At 40.9% G+C, this 18,696-nt stretch overlaps 2 protein-coding genes across 2 annotated transcripts in view; one reads left to right on the top strand and one right to left on the bottom strand.

Moving 5' to 3' along the window:
* Nucleotides 1-8,219, bottom strand: part of LOC139153047 (inactive phospholipase C-like protein 2) — a 90,493-nt gene extending 82,274 nt beyond the window's left edge. Inside the window, exon 1 of the mRNA XM_070726569.1 lies at nucleotides 7,693-8,219. Coding sequence (XP_070582670.1) covers nucleotides 7,693-7,917 — 225 coding nt within the window. The 5' untranslated portion in view covers nucleotides 7,918-8,219. The remainder of the gene's footprint in view (nucleotides 1-7,692) is intronic.
* The window catches only part of ATP6V0A1 (ATPase H+ transporting V0 subunit a1), a 512,121-nt gene that overhangs the window by 167,543 nt on the left and 325,882 nt on the right, over nucleotides 1-18,696 (top strand). The window lies entirely within an intron of this gene.

The raw sequence follows: 18,696 nt of genomic DNA, 5'->3' as shown, positions 1-18,696 counted from the left end.
TTCTGTTAAAAAGACTTTCCTAACATTTCACATAATAGAAATCCATGATTCAATATCTTATCCTCTAGGACAGTGATGGCAACCCTTTTTTTCCTCGGGTGCCGAAAGAGCATCTGCGCATGGTATCGCACATGAGTGAGTGCCCACACCCATAATTCAATGCCTGGGGAGGGTGAAAACAGCTTCCCCCACCCCCCAGAGGCCCTCTAGAGGTTGGAAATGGCCTCTTTCCTAACTTCTGAAGGGCCTATTAGGTTCATGTTTCAACCTCCTCAGGCTCCAAAGGCTTCCCTGGAGCTGGGGGAGGGTAAAAATGTCCTCCCCCATCCCTCTGGAGGCTCTCTGGAAGCCAAAAACGCCCTCACAGAGTCTCTGTGTGAGCAAAAAATCAGCTAGCTGGCACACACATGCACACTGAAGCAGAGCTAGGGCAATGGGTTGTGTGCCAGCAGATTTATTTATTTATTAGATTTGTATGCTGCCCCTCTTCGTAGATATAGCAACTAGGATGCTTGGCTGCATAGCTAGAAGTATAACAAGCAGGAAGAGGGATATTATGATCCCACTATAGAGAGTGCTGGTGAGACCACATGTGGAATACTGTGTTCAGTTCTGGAGACCTCACCTACAAAAAGATATTGACAAAATTGAACGGGTCCAAAGACGGGCTACAAGAAGGTCTTAAGCATAAAATGTATCAGGAAAGACCTGGTGGAAGGTCTTAAGCATAAAATGTATCAGGAAAGACCTAATGAACTCAATCTGTATAGTCTGGAGGACAGAAGGAAAAGGGGGGACATGGTCGAAACATTTAAATATATTAAAGGGTTAAATAAGGTCCAGGAGGGAAGTGTTTTAATAGGAAAGTGAACACAAGAACAAAGGGGCACAATCTGAAGTTAGTTGGGGGAAAGATCAAAAGCAACGTGAGAAAATATTATTTTACTGAAAGAGTAGTAGATCCTTGGAACAAACTTCCAGCAGACGTGGTTGATAAATCCACAGTAACTGAATTTAAACATGCCTGGGATAAACATAGATTCATCCTAAGATAAAATACAGAAAATAGTATAAGGGCAGACTAGATGGACCATGAGGTCTATTTCTGCCGTCAGTCTTCTATGTTTCTATGTTTCTATGATATGGCTCTGCTTGCCACCTGTGGCACCCGTGCCATAGGTTCGCCATCACTGCTCTAGGATAATGGCAAATAGATCACAGCCACCTTCTGGATGACATTCCTAGGTATGTATGAAGAGTACAATTGCATTCCTCTTCAGCCACTTTTCTAAAAGGATAAACGTACCGAGTTCTTCCACCCGCCCATCATCAAAGCACTAGGTTTTCAGTCACCTGGTCATTTGCATTGCTCTTGTTTGTACCTTTCCCAACCCTGATAGACAAATTTTACTTTTTATAGTGGTATCCAAAATTGAATATAGTATTCAAAGCCAAGGCTTTGATATAATGGATCTCTTACGTATAATCTGAAAATTATACTTCCACTGGTGCAGCCTAAAAAATCACATCTTCATTTTTTTGCAACCACAATGTTGACTCATATTTACCTCATGATCAGCTATAATGTTAAAATTCTTCTAAAGATATTATTTTTAGAAGTACAAATCCATTTTTCTAATTGACAAAGATCCTGTTTAATTATGTTTCTGTTTTCTAGCACATTAGTTGTTATCTGATTTAATTTCTGTATCATCTTCAAATAGCAGGAGGGTTAAAAGCTAATCTTAGGCAGAATCAGAAACCAAAAACAAAGGCTTTTTTCCCCACTGCCTTCCCCTGACTTAGCATCCTTTCCTTCTCGGCCTAAAGGCTATGAAGCTAGAGATGTGAAAACAGCATTAGCAAAGGTCTTTTAGAGGTCAACCTGCCCTTTGGAAATCTATACAGGTAATCCTCGACTTATATCAGTTCATTTGGTGACCATTCAAAGTTACAACAGCACTGAATAAAGTGATATGACCATTTTCACAATTACCACCTTTACAGCATCCTGATGGTCATGTGATCAAAATTCAGAAGCTTCGCACCTGGTTTATATTTATGGCTGTTGTGGTGTTAAGTGCAACCTTCTGACAAGCAAATTCAATGGGGAAGCCATATGTACTTAACAAGTGGGTTACTAATTCAATAGCTCACTTAAATTTGGCAGGAAAAGTTACAGCAAAATTCACTTAATGGGGCAAAACTCACTTAACAACGTTCTCACTTAATGACATAAATTTTGGCCTCAATTGTGATTGTAAGTCAAGAACTACCTATACAGTGTTCCCTTGATATCCGCGGGTTTGAACTTCGCGAATAGCCTATACCACGGTTTTTCAAAAAATATTAATTAAAAAATACTTTGCGGGTTATTTTCTATACCATGGTTTTTCCCGCCCGATGATGTCATACATCATCACCAAACTAATAATTTTTCCAAATAAAATAATAATTATTATTGTTAATAAATAATTATGTTTATAAATATCAGGATCACTAAGTGTCTTATTCAATGGTGAGTACCAATAATAATGGTGAGTAAACGGTTGTTAAGGGAATGGGAAATGGTAATTTAGGGGTTTAAAGTGTTAAGGGATGGCTTGTGATACTGTCCATAGCCAAAACTGGTGTATTTACTTCCGCATCTCTACTTCGCGGAAATTCGACTTTAGCGGATGGTCTCGGAACACTGTACTACTTTTCTTAGTTTTTCCTAAAGAATTCCACAATTCCACATAAGCCTCTGATGCAGCAATTTCCCTCAGGAGACTAGATAACAATAGAATCTCAGCACATTTTTTTATTCACAAATATTCCAAAGAGTCACAAAATATTCCTTTTTACATGAGAATGTAGATATTTTCAATTTCAGTAATGTGGAATTGACAGTTTTCTCAGTTGTTGGAATAAACTCTTAGGAAGGTTTGAGGCACAGCATTCCCCCTGGGCCTGCTTTAAAATTAAGCTTAGAACACAACACTATCATCTCTGCATTTAAGAATAGCAGGCAGGATGAGTTTCCATATTACCTAGGTCAGGGGTAGCAAAGTTGGCTCAAGTGGACTTCAACTCCCAGAATTCTTGAGCCAATCGTGCTAGCTCAGGAATTCTGGGAGTTGAAGTCCATATGTCATAGAAGAGCCAACTTTGCCTACCCCTGACCTAGGTTGTCTGGAATCAATGGCAGTCGGAGTTCAAAAATATAGGGAAAACCACCTATTTTTTGCTTCAAGGTAGCTTCTTAAAATTAAGTTGAGAAATGCTGGGGACTCCTACATGCTTCAAAATCATATTTATTCTTTGGAAAGCCTTTTCCTGAAAGGTGCGCACTCTTAGTCAAGAGTTGACTTGATCCAGGAGTTATGTGCTAGGGAAAGGGAGCCTGTTTCAAAAAGTAATGTTGGCTTTGTTCCATTTTCATTAAATATAATCAAAACATAGCTCATGTGATTACTCTACAGTTATTTATTAATACAGTGATTACTGGAGAGGCCCTATTAAGACCTCCCCTCCTTGTGGCATATTTTAACTTGATAAGATGGAGGTCTCTGGGAGCTATAATGAAGTATATCTAGGTGCCTGTTAATTCTGAGGTCTTACACTAGAGGCCGGTTCTAACTTACCTAACTGCTGGCTCGTTTCCTCCCGCATATGTGACAATGCCTTGTGAGTGCGCATGCTAGTGCCCCCCAAAAATCCCTACCCCCCAAAAGACAAAAACAAGATGGCCATGCATGTGCAGTGCTGGAAATTTTGCTTCTGCACATGCTCAGAAGAAAAAAAAACTTGGAAAAAATCCTCCCCCACCCAATTGTTTTTCATTAAAAAAAAAAAAAAGATGGCGGTGTTTACAGACCGGCATTGACTGAACCAGTTTCATGACATCATCATGATATCACCAGCTACCAGTTCAGGCGAACTGGTCCAAACTGAGGGGAACCCACCTCCGCCTTTGGCTATAACTTCTGATTTACCAAACTTTAGATCATTCTTTTCTGCAAAAGGAAGTGACTTCATAGAGTCAGGATCAACCATGAAAGTCTACGGCAGATCCTGGATTCAAAGGTTTACAGATTGATTCCTGTCTACCCCTTTAAAAAATAAAATCTAACTTTTTATTCCTCAGCAAAAGTAACTGGCTGGATCTGGCCCGTTATATTTCCCCACAGTGTCTGAGAAATCCATTGGGAGAAATGGAAATCGTGGCTATGATTTCTGCCAGCCCTATTTCCGATCAGGGCCAAATATAGTTATCATCAGAGTGGAGGCCCTTTGCTTAAATATGCAACAGATCCTCTTCATGCACTCAACACCACCTTAGGAGCTTCCAGTCAAAGACAACCTGGCACTTTCCAGATGTTTGGTCTTTAGCTCCCATTAACCTCAATCATCATAGCCAATAGCAAAGGCCTGTGGGAATTGTAGTCCAAAATTTCTTTTTCAAAAATGAAGGCATGTAAATTTTAGTTCTAGAGGTAATGCTAAATCAGGGTGGGCATTGTAAGAGGTCCTGGTTAATCCATAGTAGTAAAATATTAGAGGAGTTGCAACTCCCTTTATCAAATTTATAATTTGATGGATTAGGATTTAAAGTACCTTTTACTCTCTGCACTGACTTTAACTATAAGAATGATTTAAAGTTACCAGTTTCCTTTTAATTTCCTTTGGATTTTTTTATATGTACTACACTCATTTTTGGTAGATAATTTGGGCTGCTTTTATAGTTATTATCAGTCAGATCTTTTGTTGAAAAATGGCATTAAATTTATTTAAGGTGGTGTTAATCTCTAATTAAAGATACAAGTTTCTATCCTAAATAGTCTTGGGAAGGCTGAAAATTATTCTTTGAATGGAACCAACAAATAACATGTCAAGTAGTGAAGGTAGCCTAATGCAGTGTTTCCCAACGTTGGCAACTTGAAGGTATTTGGACTTCAACTCCCAGAATTCCCCAGCCAGCAAATGCTGGCTCGGGAATTCTGGGAGTTGAAGTCCAAATATCTTCAAGTTGCCAAGGTTGGGAAACACTGCCCTAATGCCCCAAACACATCAAATAATATTGACACCCTTTCCCTATTCAGATTCATTAATCATAGAATGCAAATAGCAGAAACTTTTAGAAGAGTTTTTTTCCAGAGCTGAGGCCCACAAGTTTACAAACTCCCATCAATTCATAAAGATTAAATTAAACTCAAACTTGGTACCCTATTCCTGTGTTTCCTTGGCTCCACCAAAATGAAATGGCCTTGATCCTTTCAGTTTGAGTAAACAAGACATAAATAGCCCAAGGGAACCTGAGACCACTTCACAGAGAGGAGAGGGGTTCAAGGACAGAAAACAATGTTTGTCTTCCTATAAAGCTTTGGCTAATTTACAGAATATATCTCCTTTAATCTGTTGGCTAGCACCTTTGTTGCTGACTAATTTATAGTGTGAAGAAATGGTGGTTTAGCTCACATCTTAGCTCATCAAAGGTTGAATGGACCAAGCCTACATAAAAAACTTTGCCAGAAAACCAGGGGGTGGGGTGGAAACCTCACCACCATATGGAGCTGTAGATAATCATACATTGTGGAACAGTGTGAAGCTCACTTTTGCTGCAAAAACTAGCCTTCATGGCTTTCAGTTGAATTACTTTTGGGATGATTAAATGTTTTCCAGTTCTGCATGTGATCCATAATCCTTCTCTTTCTAGTGAATATGAATATCAGGGATCTAGTAACAGGTTAACACCTTAATATGAGAAACAATATTAAAGAATATGATATGAAAAAGTATACCAGGTTTGTTAAAGTAGAATAATGATCATCCTTAAATGCTTACAAACATAGGATGGGAAATCTTATGTTAGCTATGGAAATAAACTGGTAATGAGCCAATTCATAGCTCTACATACTTTATTTATTGTACACCATATGTACCTCCTTCATGAAACAGGCACAGCCATCAGCCAAACATGAATTCAATGTGCTTCTTGCCATTGGATATAATTCAGGTGTTGGACTATCAATTGCCATATTTCACTTGCAGAAATACCCACATATGAAAAAGAGGCCCCACTAATTGTACAAGTTCAAGATTAAATAAAATGACATAGATTACATGCACCAATTGCTGTATGGAGAGTTATATGCAGGTAGTCCTCAAATTACGTATGTTGGTTTAACACCATTAACAGCTGTGGGGAAAGAGAGTTAAGCTCTATACTCACAGTTACAAGGATCACTTCCCTGCACTTGTGATTGCAATTCAAGCTCCTGGCAATCAGCTAGCATTTAACAACCAGCTGCAATGTCCTGTAATCATGTGATTGTGATTTGTGACTTTTTTTGCTTATTTCTAGCAAAAACATATTCACTGTAGACATTGAATCTACTTAACAACTATGTGATTTTCTTAACTTTTCTGTCAATGTTAAACAAACAGAAGATTTGTTTAACATTAGCTGTAAAATTGTAAAATTGGGTCCAACCTGTTTTATGACTGTAAGAACGTCTGATGGAAATTCCAGATCCAAGTGTGGTCCTAAATTGGAGGCTACCCATATAAGTGGCTCCGGCATATGATTCAAATGCATTAGTTTTTCTGAGGTGGGCTCAGGGGTTCAACTCAGTTTCCTTTTTACCCCGTAACCAATGAACTAACACAGAAAAATCAAACAACATTTATACATATAGGAACCAAACTTTCAAATGCATCTCTACTAGAACTTCAAAGCAGCAGGATAAAGTAAGTGAAATGACTTTTCAAATAAACATTCTGGATGGGATAAGGAGGGAAAAAGAAAAATTATGAGAGGTTCTGCAGGAAAAGATGAAAAAGATTAGCAATCCCAGCTTCAGAGAACAAAGATGCTGGGTTCACCCAATATAATCTGGTTACTGACTTTTTCCCATTTGGGGGTTTTGGTTCATACATGTGACTTTGAATTAACCAAATAGGCTGGATTTATACATATAAAACCAGAATAAAAAAGATAAGCATAGTATACAATGCAAATGCAGTGCCTAGATTGCAACTGACCTGGTTATGTGTATCCTATGAATTCAGCCAATGTGAATGTTCAGAGAGGGTTGAGCATATGAAATAAAGAATAGCTAGGAGATGTCGCAGAGAGAGATTGCATTAATAAGAAGTAGGGTTGAATCCCAAATCTCTTTCTTTATCACACATCATTCATAATATACATATCAATCTTCAGAATATCAGACAAGAATGATGACCAGAGCAGTTTGCGAACATGCAGAGTGACTTTTCCTCTGCCTTTTGTAAACAAAGTAAAAAACCAAACTCCCTCTCTCTCTCTCTCTCTCTCTCTCTCTCACACACACACACACATAGCAAGACACTCAAAACCTGTTGTTTTAGAAATGGGAGGAAGTTAAACAGAGGGCATTCAGAAGAAGGGGTGATGCTGCCTGGAAAGAAAAATAGATCGGTTAGAAATCTCTGGTGGTCCCTCCGTTAATTTAGAAGGTCAGCTAAGGACAGAACTGAGACATTCAGGTTACAGGCTGGAGAAGGTTAGTTTAAGTTCAGGTAGGTTGCCCTTGTGGATTGGGGTGGTGGGAAATCCCAGTGGAATGCCTGTTTATAAAGGGAAGAGACGTTGCACACACGCCGAAGGAAAAGACAGGCTCACTTAGAAAGGTCGCCGGGTGGAAGGAGGCGCAAGCAATTGGAACCCACCTTCATAATGCCAGCGGCAGGGGCAGCCTTGGCGAGGACTGGGGGGTCTCTCTCGGCCGAGTTGTCGCGGCTGGTACCCGCCGAGCTGCCCGAAATGGAACGTGGCGAGCTCAGGTCGTCCGGAGCTTCTACAGCGGCCGCAGCACCTTCTTCTTGCGGCGGGACGCTGGGGGCCCCGGGCCGGGGCGAACCCGTAGGAAGGACACAGGAGGTCCCGTCCGCCATCCCCTCCCGGGGCTCCCAGCAGCCGCACCGGCCCGGCCCGGCAGGAGTACTCAGCGGCTGCCCCAGTGGCGCCCTTCGCCTTGTGCGTCTCCAGCCACCGAGCGCTCTGGCTCTTGCTCCGCCGTCAGCGTGCCTTGTCTCCCTTCAATTTGCTCTGCCTTGCCGGCGAAGGAAGGAGGGTCGGACGCAGGGAACGATCGAAGAGACGCTGCCGCCGCCGCTGCTGATACCGCCGCCGGGGTAGAGGGATGGCCGGGGCGGGGCCAGGCAAAGCACGGCCGCCCCTCTCAACCTCTATCTCCAAATGCTCTGCGGCCCCGCGTGGTGGAGCCGCGCGCGCGCCTGTGCGAGCGCCACGCCACGTCTCGCCACAATTGTGCCGGGCGTTAAATACGAACGTGCGCCTTACAAAGGCGACCCTCGCCTTGTTCACACATGCAGACCCCCCTCTCATTTGGTGATTGAAAAAATCAAGCCCTGATTTAGGGGACGCCGGGCTCTCTCCAATAAACAGTAAATTAATGTTTGTAATTCGAAGGCAATGCTCTTCAGTTAAAACAGTCCATACGCTCAGCGAGCAGCTGCTGCCATCAGGATCAAATGACTTGCATGTCACTAGGAATAAACCCGAGACTCCGCGGGCGACCTAGCCTAAAGCTGCCAAGAGATCACTACACTACAGTATACCCGTTTAAGAATCGGGCCTTCTAACAAGACTGGGTTTGAGCTCCGCTCCAGCATCAGTGTTTGGCGTCCTGTAGTATGATGTTCTGAAACGAGGCCAGACACTCCCTCCCTGTATTACACACGCTTCAATGGGGCAGCAGATGTGTAGAAGCGCAGGTAGCTTTTCTCCTATTCCACTGCCTTTATTCTTTAAATCAATAGGGTTGCCAGTTGAATCAGGATTTTATAGTAGACAAAAGTTTTTAAAGAGTTTCCACGGGGCAGTTTCCTAATTTTAACATGTCTGCCCACAAAGGAGATGCTTCTCAGGAAAAATTTTGTTACAGATATTAGTCCACAATTTTCTAAGTTGATTCTCTCCAGGTAGGTAGGAAAATAAGTCCCTTAGTTCCAAAAGTAGCATGACAAGCAGCCCTAATGACTGGGAACTATGGGAAATGAAGTCTGACACACTAGAGCATGGCACCTTGGAGACACAACACACTAAATAGGCCAGTGATGGGTAACCTTTTCTAGATCAACTGCCCAAAGCACGGCACAAACCCCCCAAAATGCAATGTGCACAAAGCTGTGCATGCACTCAGTGCATGTGTGCGCCCCCACGCGTGCCCTTCACACCCCTGCCCCCCCACTTGGTCCTGTGCATGCCCATGCCCCCTGTCCTCATGCATTCAGGGCAGAGACCTGAAGACCAGCTGGCGCGTGCGCACATGAGCAGCACATCAGACCTGGGACGATGGCTTGCATGCCACCAGAGAGAGCTCTTTTTGCCACCTCTGGCCTGCGTACCATAGATTCTCTATCACAGAAATAGACAAAAATGGATCTTATAATTTGGAGTCTAACAATTTGTGGGAAGTAGCATTGCCTAATTAAGACCGTGTGAAGCAAGGCCATCACATTAAGTCATGACGAATTTGAAATAAACAATTCTGTTAATAAGGATTGAGGACATTTTATAAAATGAACCTGTTGGAGCAAATAGTAGCTGCGAAAATTTCAAAGTACAGTGGTACCTCTACTTACAAACTTAATTTGTTCCGTGACCAGGTTCTTAAGTAGAAAAATTTGTAAGTAGAAGCAATTTTCCCCATAGGAATCAATGTAAAAGCAAATAATGTGTGCAAACACATTAGAAAAGAAATAAAAGCTCGGAATTTGGGTGGGGGGAGGCGGAGGAAGGGAGTGTTTCTTTTCTCTGGGCGTTGGCAGAGGCTTATTCCTTCTCCAAGCACCCAGAGAAAGGAAACTGCTTCATTCACTCTGGACTGTCAAAGTCTCCTTAAATGCCACCAAAAGGCTCCTCTGGCAGCCTAGAAAAGCCTGGGATTAAAGAGGAAATGGCAGGAAACTGGACGGGCCTTCGTGCTGCTCTCAAATTTCCTGGGAAATTTTTCTGGGCTCGGGTTCTTAAGTAGAAAATGGTTCTTAAGAAGAGGGAAAAAATCTTGAACACCCGGTTCTTATCTAGAAAAGTTCTTAAGTAAAGGTTTCCTTACGATTTATATTAATATTGATTGTTTTGTGATTGCTTATTTGTACACAATGACGATCATTAAGTGTTGCAGCTCATGTTTCTTGACAAATGTATCTTTTCTTTTATATACACTGAGAGCATATGCACCAATGACAAATTCCTTGTTTGTCCAATCCCACTTGGCCAATAAAGAATTCTGTTCTGCTCTGCTCTGCTCTATTCTATTTCTATTCCTCCAGATGAAGATGTCCAAAGCAGCTATCAAATACCATAAAGGCAATATGAAATAGACATTCAATAATAAGTCAATAATTTGCTTAAAATAAAAATAGATCAAATATAAATATGAAGCAGGCAACTAGGATAAACTGAGTTAGGCTAAATTTTAAAATTATGCGCCATATGTATAATATGTGAAAAGCTTATACATAAATCTTGTACAAGCTGTAAGGATATTTCATGCATCATATAATGTCTTGCAAATGAAGGCAAATATATGTTTCCAGGATAATATTGAATGATCCAATCTGGGTTGGTCATCAGGACTAGAGATTTAGCCTTCCGAGCTGTTGGGCTTGTGCTAAAGCTCCGAGGATGGCTATGGCATAAGTCCAAAAGCTCGGAAGGCTAAACCTCAGGACCCAGTGCCAGGTAAAAATGTGAATTCAAAGGCTGGCCTGACACCCAGATTGGATCCTGAAAAATCCTGCTAATGCAGTTTGTGTCATTTATAACGTTTGCAGTTATGAAATTTATTTGTCTTTCTTCTATCCAATGACTTTGGGTGGCTTACAACATAAAACAATCTGAAGATATTATCTGCTGTATTATTTCATAATTGATGTTTTTATGTTATAACATGATACCATTTGCTCATTGCAGATGCTCATAACATCAATAGCACATTAAGTCGAGAACCAAAAAATCATATTCTGGTTTATTGTTTTTCAAAAGTCTTAATGAAACTTCTAATATAATTTATTACCAACTACTTTAACCTTATGAAACCCCAGATTTTGTATTCTGTAGCCTCCTTATAATTAACCATTGTCAATCTTCAGTGTATTCGTCAAAGATAGGTTAGCATAAAGACACAATGAAGAGTAATTATCTTAAGTTAATTTCTTAATGGTGTCACAAAGGTCTGGCTTCACCCTAATCCCAAACCAAATCAAGTATAACTGATTTTCCCATCTAATTATGATTTGTAATATTTGATTGACAGCCGAGTACATTGTGTGAGCCAAAATAATTATTCAGGAAACCATAGCTTAGTGGCACAATGTGTTAACCAAGTTGTCTTAAGTCCTTTTGCACAACCAACCCTCAATATCTGTCACCATATTCATTCCTGAGAGTTAATTCCTCAAACGTAAGTAGCTGGGATCACAGCAGCATCTTACAAACAGTGACTTGAGAAGGGCAGTTTCCTTAACAAGGCTGCTTTGTGTTCGGGGGTCCTTGGAGAAAGTCTTTTCTGCTGGTCCCCCGCTCTACTGGTGAGCCCTCGTAGCCGTACTGGGAGATGAGCTGTTCTTTCATCAAGAGCTCTTCATCAAGACTCTGGCTTCCATTTAAGATCTTGTGAGGGTCCCCAAATTATGGCTGCCTGAGATTAAAGGTTCTTCTCCAAGCTCCATACTCTGGAGGCCATCCGGCTAATTGCTGGATATTATTTTTACACTGGAAACAGGACTAAATTTCCCACAGCATCAGTTTAGTGGCAGCAAGGCAGACCATGTGGCGCATATAATGCTGTTCTACTGTGCTTCCAAAGCCTGCTGCCTGAAGCATCTGTTTCACTGTTGAATAGCAGTGCTAGCTCTAATTGAAAGAGATTATAACTATGACAGTCCTGTTAGGCCTAGCTATCATATTATATTGGGATGCTGGAGGGCCCATGATAGGAAATCTCTGTAAACTTAGTGGTTGCCCAAGAATTCCAGATATCAAGTAGTTCCATTCAAACATGTCAGTAAAGGATGCAATGCTGGCATTTAAAATGGAATCTAGAGCTGAGCTTTGAGGAGGCCATTCTTGTTTTTCTTCTGCCTAATTATTCCAAATGTTCTTTACCCCATCCATATCTTCGATCTCATTTTCTGTTTTATAACCACAGCAAAATACAGTATTATTTCAAAGCTTACATCTGGGATGATAGATAAGGTCTGAATCACATTAGTTATGCATATAATATAAATCACTATATATGATTTATTCAACCTGGATAAAGTCTATCAATGCATTTATTAAGGGTTGAGACTGACTTGATGGCATTGATAAGTCATGATTTATAGGAAAGAGAATTAAAGCAAACTCAAAAAGGAAAACCACTAATCCACAAATTATCTCACAGCACTTCACTTTGTGGTAGAATCATCCTCAAATCAATCCATTTTACCAGCCCATAACATATCAGTAACTAATAATGGTCAAAATGAGAAAAAACATGAGCAATGTTTTTGCATGACACAAAGTCTGAACTGGTAGAAACCAGGATGGTATCTCTACCTACGAACGGCTCTACTTACGCACTTTTCTAGATAAGGAACGGGTGTTCAAGATTTTTTTGCCTCTTCTCAAGAACCATTTTCCACTTACAAACCCGAGCCTCCAAAACTACAGTAACCGGAAAAGGCAGGGAGAACCCTCCGTGGGGCCTCTCTAGGAATCTCCTGGGAGGAAACAGGGCCGGAAAAGGCAGGGAGAAGCCTCTGCGGGGCCTTTCTAGGAATCTCCTGGGAGGAAACAGGGCCGGAAAAGGCAGGGAGAAGCCTCTGCGGGGCCTTTCTAGGAATCTCCTGGGAAGAAAGAGGGCCGGAAAACGCAAGGAGAAGCCTCTATGGGGCCTCTCTAGGAATCTCCTGGGAGGAAACAGGGCCGGAAAAGACAGGAAGAAGCCTCTGCGGGGCCTTTTTAGAAATCTCCTGGAAAGAAACAGGGCTGGAAAAAGGCAGGGAGAAGCCTCCATGGGGCCTCTCTAGGAATCTCTGGGAGAAACAGGGCCTCCAGCCACTTTGTGGTTTCCCCAATTGCATGCATTATTTGCTTTAACATTGATTCCTATGGGAAAAATTGCTTCTTCTTACAAACTTTTCTACTTAAGAACCTGGTCACGGAACAAATTAAGTTCATAAGTAGAGGTACCACTGTACTGGGACAATTCTGGTATTTTGGGGAGCAACTGTATTCAATGGCAGCCAAGTTAGTTACTTTCATACTGATTACAGAATATCCTCCTATGCTCTGGTTTTTTTTTCTGTGTTTTGTTTTTTTGCCTGCCATTAATAAAATCTCATGTCAAAAAAGTTTCTAGGAGCAAAAGGAGCAAATTCTTTTTATTTTTGTTCTGTCACTGCTGATCTTAGGAATGTTCATTTCCAAACCTGCACAAAATAAAGAACTTAGGTTTTGGGATATATATTATCCAAGAACAAACATTGGGTACAAAGTATAGTCAAGATGTTGCAGTCAAAGTTTGATCAACATGCTATTCCTTTAAACAACTTAATAGACTAAACAAGCAAGATTATTGACTAGATTTATACATCACTAAAAAAAGTTTGTTTTAGGGATAACTAAAGCTGGGATACAAAAAGTCCAAATGACCATGAGATAACAGGAAAGAGATAAAGAAAATTCTAATACTTTGCTGCCTTCTACAAGTCATTTATATGTTTGTAACCCATATCTGATAGCAGTTTATATAATAAACTACCCTTGACTGAATTTGTCCAATATTCCATGTAATAAATCATTATTTACAAATAGTAGTTGTGATTGGAATTATACATGCTAAATTTAAAAAGCAGCAAACCACATTATGAGAGCTTATTAACTTTCAGTTTACAGGAAAAAGATTAGTTTGATCACAGAGATAATTCATATTTACTACTGAACATACTGTTTGGAAAGTGTTGTGGTTGGCTATGGCTCAGTTCCTGCCCCAGGGAATGTGGAGGTGGATGCAGGAGAAACTTCAACATGTCACAGGCCTGTGTTATTGCCAACAGAGTCAGTTCAGAGTTTAGTTTCCTCGGACGAAGAAGAAGGTGGGAGTGACTTGGCAGAGGGGGGCTTGGCACACAGCCCAGGCAGTCAATCTTCCTTATCTTCCATTGATTTGGATGAAGACGTTTTGGACCCACGCAAGCGCAGAATTATGCGTAGAAGAGACCAAGTAAGAACATATTACAGGAGATAAGTGAGGCCACCTGTGTTTGGGTGAGACTCCAGTAATTAGGGCTGCTGCTATAAATAGCAGCATGTGGGTTTGGCCGTTGTGGAAGAGTATCTGATCGCAGTTCGTCAGGAATCTTGTGTTGCTGGACTTTGTTGCTTTTTCACGCCTTTGAAAACAAACAGAGCAACGTGTGTGTGTGTGTGTGTGTGTGTGCATGTGTGTGTCTCACTTCGTTGGAAGAAGAAGGGGTGTGAAGTTTCTTCACAGCTGCTAGCTAAGTACTTAATGACTGCTTAAGGGAAATTGTACAGACTACCCGGTTGTTTTGGGACGAGTGCTCTTTGCAATCCAAAAAGAGTGCTTAGTTTATTTTGACTTTTGTGATAAAGAACATTGTTTTGAATTTTCAAAGGTGTGTGTGTCTGAAATTTTTACCCTTGAATTTTCGGGAGGCTCCTACCAGAGAGCCCAGCAGAACAGAAAGTGATACAATCCGAATACCAGCTATGGTAATCAAAGCTGGATGTGTAGCTCCATGCTTGCAAATTCATACAAGAAAGATTATCTGGGGGGAAAAAAAGACCAACTTCCTGGTTTCCCCCCCAACAGCCAATGAAGGGCTACCAAAATTTATACTATCACACTGTGGGTGTGGCTTATGCAGGACGCCTTGCATTTTCTTTCAGCATTTCAGTGCAAATTGGGTGCTCTGGGGTAGAGCTCCATTTCTGCTACCTACCCACCCAATCCGGGCAGTAGCCCACCCCTGCCCACAGCTATAATCAGCAATTATCATTTCCTCAGCAGCTGAAAGAGATAAGGTAGGAAATACGTCCACTCCATTATTCTTGTCAGATTTGTTCTTTTCTTAAATTATAAGTAGCTGGCTATTACTTATGAATCAGGACTTAATTTTAAGAGGTGGTGCTCAAACCTGGAAGATATTTCACCTTTCAATCCCATTTTCTCTCTCTCTCTCTCCCTCTCTCTCTCTCTCTCTCTCATACTACTACATTTGGAATGTTCAACTAATGTTAAGCCAGTGTTTGCTTAATTCTACTTTACTCAATGAAACATAGTCCAGTTCATACAACATATTACGCCCACTGACGTCTGCTGCAAAGGCCTTATTGGCTCAAGAGCAGATAAAAACCACTGGGAGCAAATGCCAACCATTTTTAATGTAATAAATAAGTAAAATAAATAAATATATTATGAATGCAGCAATGCAGTGCATTACTTTCTCCCAGAACACTGATGGGTAACACGGGATCCTCAAATGCTAAACCATAGTTCCTAATAGCATCTCTCAAAGTGGCAGATGGGAGGGATATTGTGATCTGAAGTTCCTCAGATGTTTTAGAAAAGAAGTTTACTTTGCAAGCCTAACCACCTGCTACTGCACGAATCCCAGCGACCAATAAGGTCCCACAGAGTTGGCCTTCTCCGGGTCCCGTTGACCAAACAATGTCGTTTGGCGGGCCCAGGGGAAGAGCCTTCGCTGTGGCAGCCCTGGCCCTCTGGAATCAATTCCCCCCCGGAGATTAGAACTGCCCCCACACTCCTTGTCTTTCGTAAATTACTCAAGACCCATCTATACCGCCAGGCATGGGGGAGTTGAGACACCTTTCCCCCAGGCTTTTTTAATATTTATGTTTGGGTATGTATATGTTGTTTGCTTTTTTAAATATGATAGGGTTTTCTGTGCTTTTTAATATTAGATTTGTTTTCGCTGGAATATTGTTTTTATTATTGTTGTGAGCCGCCCCGAGTCTTCGGAGAGGGGCAGCATACAAATCTAATAAATTGAATTGAATTGAATTATTGTTTGATAAACTTTTTAATAAGCCATTTATCCGATCTTAAGCAAGCCTTTCAGGCACCCAGAATTGAACAGTATGCTGACAAGTTAAGGCAGCCTTCCATTCTTCATCCTGCCAGAGATTGTCTGAGAGTTGCAATAGCATTGCACTCAGACGGCAATAGATTGAAGATTAAGTTAAAGCAGTATCACTTCCAGTTTCCCAAGATGTAACTCTTCTTGCATGTTCCTTGCCAGGTGAAACCGCTTTTCTGTCTTCCTTCCTTCCTGTAGATGGCTGGGACTTAAGAGCCATTTTTTGTGCAGCTTCAGACAAAGGGCTCTTTGTGAAGTTGCAAAGTAAGGTGTTTAGACTTAAATGGCACAGAGAGGCTTATCATGCCAAACTAAAGGGGAAGTACAGTCGAGGGATTTACACATCCTTATTTGCCTGGTCGTGTGGATCAGTGTTTTTTAACCTAGCAGCTTCTAAGATGTGTGGACTCCAACTCCCAAAATTCTCAAAGCTAAGGCTGAAAACCCTACTGTAGCTGATTTAAAACAATTGAAGGAAAAATATTTCTAGAACTTTTTCTTTGAGATAATTTTGGCAAGTTTGCCAATAATAATTACTGTGAATAAGACTGTCCAGCATAAAGAGACAATTGCTTGCCCTATAACTGACTCCATTGTAGATAGACCCTCATGAGAGTTCATTCTCGTTATTCAGGGTTTTCATAGAACTCATAAACTGTTTTGAGAAACATGCATTTGATTTTATAAATAAATATGTATTGTTGTAGTCGTGAAGACATATTCAACCATCGTGATCCCATGGACAATGTCCTCTACCATCCCCGGAGTCCATTTAAGCTCATGCCGGCTGCTTCAGTGACTCCATCCAGTGTACACAAACACACACAGAGAAACACACACAGAGAAACAAACAAACACATACACACACACACATTTTAGAAACATAACCAGTATGTTTTGGTAATGTTCATTTGCTCATTTATGCATTAATGTTCACAAATAATCCCCTCTCTACTGTCAAATTATTCACTAAGGCTGCATTACTATTATTACTAGTTTTTCTCATCATTCCTATCAACCATCTCCTCTTATTTATGACAGTATGACTGTAATTTGTTGCTTGCATCCTTATGGTTTATATTAACATTGTTTCCTGATTGCTTATTTGACCCCTAAGACAATCATTAAGTGTTGTGCCTACGATTCTTGACAAATGCATATTTTCTTTTATGTACACTGAGAGCATATGCACCAAAGACAAATTCCTTGTGTGTCCAATCACAGTTGGCCAATAAAGAATTCTATCTATCTATCCATCCATCTATCATCTACCTACCTACCTACCTACCTTTCTTTCTATCTATCTATCTATCCATCCATCCATCCATCCATCCATCCATCCATCCATCCATCTATCTATCATCTACCTACCTACCTACCTTTCTTTCTTTCTACTCTATCTATCCATCCATCCATCCATCCATCCATCTATCCATCCATCCATCCATCCATGCATCTATCTATCTAGGAATCCCTAGCACTCTTGACAGACCACAGCTTGATTTTGCACTTAGGAAAGACTGCTGGTCCCAGGTAGCAACAGATTTGGAGATCTCACCATTATATGTTGAAAAGAACAAACCATCCAGCTTATAGGTTGCGCAGATGCCTGTCCAGAGTGAAAAAAAATGATATTTGTGCGCTCCCTACTGACTGCATTGTGAATATACGAGACAGCAGGGACTATGTTTTTTTTTAAACCTTTCTATTGCAGGAATGGGAAATAAGTATAGATACGCATTCAATGTGAGCGCTGTTGTCTCAAAATACACCAGGCCTTATACAGCCACTGTCAGAATGCCTTTGCAGAAAGCAAAATTAAAGCAAGCAATGTATATTGGTGCTGGCAAAATACTTACGAGAATACAAGTGAAGAATGGTACCCTGTTTTTCACTCTTGTTCCTACTTGTTCCAGAGAATAGAGTAACTGCCAGGGAAAGTAAATAGCGAGGCAGAATGTTCAAAGAATCGGATAACGTGATGCGTTGTGTGATTGGATTGTCTGATTGAGTAATATACATAGGGATTTTAGCTGTAGTTTTTTTTAATGTATTAGATTTGTTTTGTACGCTTTGTTTCTATATTTATTCTGTGAGCCGCCCCGAGTTTTCGGAGAAGGGCGGCATACAAATCTAATAAATAATAATAATAATAATAATAACAACAACAACAACAACAACAACAACAATAATGTTCTGGATGGATAAATTTAGCAATATTATTCAAAATGTCCAAGAATGGTTGTTAGAAATGTGTGATTTAGCTGCTATGGAAAAGACAATATTCTCTACTAATCAAAGGATGTAGCAATATATGCTGCACGAATCCCAGTGACCATTTAGGTCCCACAGAGTGGGTCTTCTCCGGGTCCCGTCAACTAAACAATGTCGCTTGGCGGGACCTAGGGGAAGAGCCTTCTCTGTGGCGGCCCCAACCCTCTGGAACCAACTCCCCCCAGAGATTAGAATTGCTCCCACCCTCCTTGCCTTTCGTAAGCTTCTTAAAACCCACCTCTGCCGCCAAGCATGGGGGAA

Source organism: Erythrolamprus reginae, chromosome Z, assembly GCF_031021105.1.
Source record: "Erythrolamprus reginae isolate rEryReg1 chromosome Z, rEryReg1.hap1, whole genome shotgun sequence".
Classification (NCBI taxonomy): Eukaryota; Metazoa; Chordata; class Lepidosauria; order Squamata; family Dipsadidae; genus Erythrolamprus; species Erythrolamprus reginae.
Note: the sequence above shows the minus strand (reverse complement) of the source record. Positions and strands in the feature narration are given on the sequence as shown.